Source organism: Dermacentor andersoni, chromosome 9 (genome assembly GCF_023375885.2).
Source record: "Dermacentor andersoni chromosome 9, qqDerAnde1_hic_scaffold, whole genome shotgun sequence".
Classification (NCBI taxonomy): domain Eukaryota; kingdom Metazoa; phylum Arthropoda; class Arachnida; order Ixodida; family Ixodidae; genus Dermacentor; species Dermacentor andersoni.
The window spans coordinates 49757501-49765000 of NC_092822.1; the positions used below are offsets into that span (position 1 = coordinate 49757501).

General features: G+C 44.9%; 1 protein-coding gene across 1 annotated transcript in view; it reads left to right on the top strand.

The window, feature by feature from the left end:
• Pxn (Peroxidasin) overlaps positions 1-7500 on the top strand; it is a 51298-nt gene that overhangs the window by 31160 nt on the left and 12638 nt on the right. Inside the window, exons 13-15 of the mRNA XM_050175858.3 lie at positions 1156-1438; positions 3457-3646; positions 6581-6698. Of these exons, the coding sequence (XP_050031815.2) occupies positions 1156-1438; positions 3457-3646; positions 6581-6698 (591 nt within the window). The remainder of the gene's footprint in view (positions 1-1155; positions 1439-3456; positions 3647-6580; positions 6699-7500) is intronic.

Consider the following 7500-nt stretch of genomic DNA (forward strand, 5'->3'; position numbering starts at 1 on the left):
AATAGCACACAACATACTACATAATTAACCGCAATACAAACAGTAAGCTGAAGCTATACAATCAGTGCAGATAAAAAACAGAAAGAAGCAAAATTACTGATGAGAAAGCATTCAGCTAGAAACTGGGATTCACACGAAGAAACGAAGCCACCGCACGTTCGAAGTGCTTGCATAATCAAATGGGAAGACATTAGCTGGTAGCGTGTTACTCTCAGCTAGGGATCCTTTGAGGAAAATATGAATACATAAACTTATTAGTACGGTCAGAATGCAAAGACCTTTCGCATATTTACTTTCCCATCTTTTTTCTCAGTTTTCCAAATATGCGCGAACTTTGATGTTTATGTTCCCGCGAAAATGGGCTCTGAAGCTTCCATTTAAACACATCGTCTTGCACTGACCTGAGAACGCAGAGCTCCGCAGAAACCGCGGAAAGTGCTTACGCGCACTTCCACCTATGACGCCGCTTAACTCGTTCGGAAAGTGGCCGTCGGTGGGTGGAGCCAAGCCAAGCCGAAAATGTATATGATTCTCCGGCTTTCTATACGGGAGGCAGGCTTCACATATTCCTGGCAGTGCTCTCCTTCGTACCACTCCTATCTCCCTTACGCTGTCCACTATATACGTGGCAGTAGTCAAGACTGGTGGTCGTGACCTAAATGAATGAACGCATTACAAGGCAAACAGTAACATTTCTGCTGCAGCACTTTTTTACCGGACATTCTGTTCGGAAGAAAATGCATCTTTTACAGGAAGAAACAAACAAGAACCCCGCGTCCATGCTCTAACAAACACAACTCGATCAACCAAAAAGTAGACTTTTCACCTCCCGCAGTGTATGCCCACGGACGTGTCCCAGGTCTAGGCAATTGCAGAACTAAAATCGATGGTAAATCTCGTCTGGTCGAGTAGTAAATTCACGTCAAAAGAAATAGAACGATGCCAATGAAAATGCTGCTGTTATAAATATTAAACGTTCCAGGCATCCGTACTGAAGCCTTATTTACTTAACTGCATCAAGTGTTTGAACATTGCTACCGCACGGGGCCCGAAACGTCTAACGTCGATGAACAACGTCTTTTCGGACAGCATCCTTCTATTTCTTTTAAATACGGAACAGCGCCACACCCTGATTTACGAGCGAATCCACCGCAGGGGCTACAAACCGGACGTGAACCCTTCGGTGGTGAACGTGTTCGCCACGGCGGCCATGCGCTTCGGTCACTTTCTGATCAACCCGGTGCTGCTTCGGCTGGACCACGACTGGAGGCCCGTGCGAGAAGGCCCCGTACCTCTCAGAAGGGCCTTCTTCGCCCCGCACCTGATGCTCAGGGAAGGTGGCATCGACCCGCTCATGAGGGGCCTCCTGATAGCACCCGCGAAGCTCAGGAAGGCAGACCAGCTGCTCAACTCCGAGCTCACCGATCACCTATTCGAGGTGAGCAGACATTTCGTGTCCTACCTAGGGCGATTACCGTATAGATTCGTGTAAGCGCCGCATCCCCAATTTGGCAGCCCGAAATTTAGAGAAAGAATTTTTCATTGGAGAAGCAATCGAGTTCGGCGCCCAAATGCAGCGCGCGCGTCGGCAAATTTTCGCACGCTATGCACGTCCGCGTGCCCCTACTAGATGGCGAAGGCTGCGCGCTGACCTATGATGCAATGGTACATTCAGGGATCAGGGGTGTGCCGGCAGTCGCCGCCTGCGCCGACGTCATCTTGACAAAAATGTTCGGTCCCGTGCAAGTGCCGCACGTCGTCAAAGTTGTGAAAAAAAAGTGCTGCCCTTACGCGAGTCTATACGGTATCTCTGTGCCACTACCTTTCACTCACAATTTGGCGTGTATTCTTTTATTACCTTACTGCATGACTTACCTGTATGTGGTGGCTCTAGTATTCTCTGCACGTTAGCATAAGTACTATGCGGGGCTTTCCGCACACTTTATTGGAGGCCGCATCGGCTCAGCTATCGTTTCGAAGTGTGGCTACGCCACGAATCACGGCACAATGTCTGCTTTACTATAATGGATTGGCTATAAAGATGTTTTGACTGTTTTCTCGGCCCTTGACGTGACTGTAGCTCTTGGCTTCAGGCCACCCAGGACTCACTTGGCTTCAGGAAAAGCACGGGTCTTTATGCAATGAGTAAATTTGCTCGCTATGTGCTTTGCTTATATTCTCGGCCGTGAACGTTGTCGTTACTTGTGCCTTTCTCTCTCGCTAGGAGCGGTCACAAAGGGGAAGGGAAGAAAGGTTGGCCCGCCGATGGTCGCTCGTTTTTAGGGGAGTGCAAATATCCGTCCCTTTCGAATAACGAATAAAATAGTGCCCTATTCTATTCGGTCTTCGAATTAAATAGTCGCTATTGGAAATTCGAATATTTTTCGAATACTTTCCAGATAATTCAAAACGTCAACTGCGCCCAATTAAACATGAAACTGGAGCAAATCTACGGTAGAATATCACGCCCGCGGGCACAGAACAGGAGGCTACTCGTTTGCTCCAAATGCTCTATTTGTGCTTTGAACAAACAACGCTTTATGGCCTACCATGTAATGACAGAAACTTTGTAACATTGAGAATACTAGGATGTGAGCATCCCACTATATTTGGCTGTCACAGCGGTTGTTCATTATTCCATAACTATTCCAAAACCTATTTGTTATTCGGCTCGAGTCTGGTACTATTCAATTCATATTCGATTCGGCCTCAACGAAAATCACTATTCCACACACCCCCTACTCGCTTTTCATCGTGTGCTAGTTTTCAGCCCAGAGATGCCGCTCGATGAACGCGCTGGCCGTACGCGCGTCCGTTCACCTTTGAACAAATTTACCGGCGCAGACGCGATTCCGCCGGAACTCTAACGCCTCAGTTTCGTAAAAATAGGCCATCACAGTCAGGAACGTATGTATACCTACGGCGCCTGGTAAGCCTCTGGGCTTCGGTTTATGCTACTCAGCAGCACATGCCTCGCGTATTTGTTATCGCTGTCATCATTTCGCCCTTCGACCGACACTGCAATTAATGAAATACTATATGTGCATATTTATGCACTTGTACTTGTTAATGTGCAGGAAAGCTGTCACTGCTCTTTCGGATACCCGTTTCACTTGAGCGTTACGACCGATTCCTTTTGTAAGAGGGATCAACAAACTTTCTTTACCCTCCTCTTTTGGAGTCATATCCGTTTTCACTGAACGCATAAGTTAAAAAGCCACAGAGCGACACCTTTAGTGCCTAAACCCCCGCGGAAAAAGCTGCTGGTGTACTTACACATCCTTGCAGACCAAGGACAGTTCTCATCACGTAAATGAAAACTTTCTTTTAAACAGCAATTTTGAGCTACTGTGTGTCAACTCAGTTGGTGTGCAACGAGAATTTTCCCCTGTTTTATCAGGTATAGGCTTCAACGCGATGCGCCACATTTGACGCAGCATCTTTTCGATCTCGCAGCCCGCCCTTGTGGTGGCCCAGGACTTGGCCTCCTTCAACATTCAACGGGGTCGAGACCACGGAATGCCGGGATACAACAAGTGGCGTCAGTTCTGCAACCTCTCGCGGGCCGAGAGCTTCGACGATCTACGTCACGAGATAGCCAGCGCCCAGCTCAGGCGCAAATTGGAGCGCCTCTACAAGACACCCGGTGAGCCCCTCTTGTATCCTGAATGACAATCGATCACCACGTGCCGCTGGTGAAGTAATTTTGAGTCCTTAAGCATATCTATGCAAATTCAAGTGCACATCGGAAAAATGTGAAAGGACACACCCATTTGGAATCCATGCTGTCACAAACTATTCACTTTACCTTCAGCCTTAATTATTACTAAGTGGTCCCTACATTGTACAGCAACATGCCCCTAGTGATATCTTTAAAACAAAATTGTGAGCGTTCTGAACGCTTTCTTTACATTTTTATCCTAGTTCACCTTGTATAAATGTAATGCCTGCACATTTAATTTTGAGCAGAGGAAAGCTTACAGTAAACGGTAAGGTCCTTACTACAAAGGCCGTTATCAAACAGAAAAGCAGTGACCTGTGATCGAGAGTATTTCTTCATTAACCAGAGTTCTTTCACGTCACTGTGTCAAGAGAGGTGGTCCATTGACAGCAACAAGTCTGTATGTTACCATTCTTTATAGTAGTATACGTATAGCATTTTTTTGTTACGTATGTTGTCATCATATCTGAATTGTCGGCATCATTGTCTAGGTTATTAGGTTTTCATAAAAATGCGTTGTTTTTTCAAAGGTACTGGTGCATTTTGCGGTGGTTATGTTTCATTGTAACGTTTTGAACAGTACTAGGGCACTTGGTGATGAAACGGTCAAGCAGTGTTAATTTGTTGCGCGGTTAGTACTGTCTGAATGGTTTGTGTCAATCTCCTCGTCTACTTATCTCCACAGATCAGCTTGGTTTCTCTCATGCATTAAACAGTCGTATCCACGTCTGATACCTACAGCTCAAATAAATAATATTTAATTGTTGTAATGAACAAACACCGACATTTCCAAAGGCTACAGATTTGCGATTCTTTTAATGCCGGTTCTACATTTATCATGACTTCTTAGTTTAGCCGTGTGGAATAAACTTAGAATACGTAAAAATGCGTTGCCGAAAGTTTTGCATAGCTAGCTCTTCGTGCATATTTGGAGAAATATACCAACATTTATTATAAAGCTGTAAAGCAAGAGCAAGAACAGGAAAGGCAGGGAGGTCAACCAGACGAGCACCCGGTTTGCTACCCTGCACTGGGGTTGGAGGAAAGGGGAATAGAAAGAAGAAAAAAAGGGAGAGACTAAGCACTGAGTGCGTGTGGGTGTAAGTGCGAAGTTGTCTCGCGTATTCAACGGTTCACTTGCTCGTCATCCACCTAAAAACACCCTGTGCCTGTCAACAGCGAAATTTCCGAGACATACAAGTCACTTCAAGAAATAACAACTTCTGATCGAAATTAAATGTGCGATTTATCCTAGTTTAGCTGTAGTGCTTTTTTTTTCTTTTTACATTTCGCTTCAACAATAAAGTTGTCAGAAGTACGAGAGCAGTTCATAATGTTTGCGAGGCGCATCAGTGCAGAAGCCTTGCTTTCCCTTGCGGCCGCCTCTTTTGACCATATGCACGAACGTTCCTCTCATTACAACTGGCTGTGACTCGACGCTGGTATTCCGCGAAGCAAAATGGGGGGTGATGTCCTTTCCCTCGCTCTCGTTTCACCATACAATTCTCAGCTTCATTAGAAATATTAGTTCGCTCGTTCAAAGACACAGCTTCGAAGGACGCTGTTTGAAACTGGACTCTAACTAAAATTAATTAAGTTAGAATATGGGGTTTCACGTGCCGAAACCGCGATCATATTATGAGGCACGAAGTAGTGGGGGACTCGGGAAATTCGGGGCCCTAACTACCGCTAGCTTTGAAGTTGTCAAAACATTTTAGCGCAGATCTTGGAACTTCAACTTTTATTGCATAGAGAGATAGCAGCAAGTATTTCTTGGGTATAAGAAAGCTTGAACAGTCTTTCTAAAGTTCTGTTTGCGCAGCTGAACAGTGAAGCAAGCTGCAATTAGGAACATTCAGGTGATCGGGTGCAGAAGTGTACCGCATACGCTAATGCAGTCTTGGCGTGCGGCATCCAAAGAAAAAATTCAGAAATTCAGATGAAATAAAAAATAATTATCATCCATGTGACAGCGTGCGCAATGCTACAAAGGAACGCCACACGCGCTTACCAAAAACACAACTATCTTAAACAGCGGGGATTCAATTAAGCATTAAATTATGGGGTTTTACGTGCCAAAACCACTTTCTGATTATCAGGCACGCCGCAGTGGAGGACTCCGGAAATTTCGACAACATGGGGTTCTTTAATGTGCACCTAAATTTAAGTACACGGGCGTTTGGGGATTGAATTCAGAGTCAACGTTCTACCCTGAGCGATTGTTTCAGCATCTTAACTAACTCAGGAGGCTATCAGATGGCTGGACGACGCTGAATTAATGATTAACGTGAATATCAGCAATGTAAAATGGGGGAAGCTGGTTCTTCGAAAATCTGCAAGGAGTTCCTCATCCTAGCGGATATCTGCAGGACTGATTTGACCGAAACATTTAGATTCTGCGCGTAGACCATTGCACAACTCGAAATCTTTCTTTAGATTAATGGCGACTACTGGGCGCTATTTTAGGTTTAGCTGTATTTAAAGCTCCCTATTACCGCGTGACATTACGGACTTTTAATTATCAGCTGCTTATTTGGCTTAAAGTGGAAATTTAGAACGCCTTGCACTCTAAATAAGTGTGTACCTTTTACTCCATCAAGCCTATTTTTCAGCCCAAAATAGGGAGTTTTAGAAATAGCTTACGCAAGCCGCTTATCTTACACAAGCAGCTCTGCTCTACTCTATATGCATTCTTTTGAACGCCCGGCGGATGGAGTTCCCCAAGTACTTCTAAAACTCCCTAATATCATACGTTCACGAGGTCCTTGCGTCAATATAGGTTATCCCTCTGCCTGTCGTCAAGAAAAAGCTCTTCTTTTTTTCTGGGTGACATCCTTGTTTATTTCTCTTCGCTCTCAGACAACATCGACGTCTGGGTGGGCGCTATCGGTGAAGAGCCCTTGCCTGGGTCGAAAGTGGGACCGACGCTGACCTGCCTGTTGAGCCTGCAGTTTTCACGATTGCGTGACGCTGATAGGTGAGCATTGACGTCCCGGACAAAACTAGTAAATCACTCACCAGAATATACTAACAACCGCAATGCAAATGTTTCAGCACAAACACATGCAGATTTTTCAAGTCTGTCAAAGAATCGCAGGATGATAATAACTTCGTAACATAGCAGTTACCGCCATGTTACTGCACAAACCAGAGATAAAGAGAGGAGGAAAAGAGAACGGTACTATTGCAACATTGCTACAGCATTCCATGTGTACCGCTGTAAACATATATGGGAGTCTCTAAATACTCGAGTTATAAAAAAACAAATCTATCGCCATAAATTTGTGCTCCAGCAAAACAGGTAACTTCGTGGCCCTTGGACCGCACATTTCTATATCACGGTTCCTCAACGCCTCTTCTGCCGTTCGTTGCCGGTCGTATCGGAGCATGGTTACTCTACTCGCGCGACAGCGACAAAGATGAATGAAGAAAAGCCACCAAATCAACGAACTACGCATGCGTCTTGTCACAAGAAACGCGACAAAAAAGTTGCAAAAGCTGTGCGACCAAACAGGGATAGACAAGATAGGGGAGAGCCCTAGAATGCAAAATTTTTGCATTTGTCAATTTTCGACTGCTTGTTCAAGCATATTGAGCGCAGTTCATGACATTCAACTAAAACAATTAAGTCATATCTAAATGCATATAGAAACACTAAGAAAAAAAAAAAAGAATGAATGCATGGAGAGAAGCGATACACACCAAAGCACTAGCCAAACCTCTAGATGAACATGAGGGCAATATCAGAAGAAAAAAGAAGCGGTTGGTGTCTCACTTCA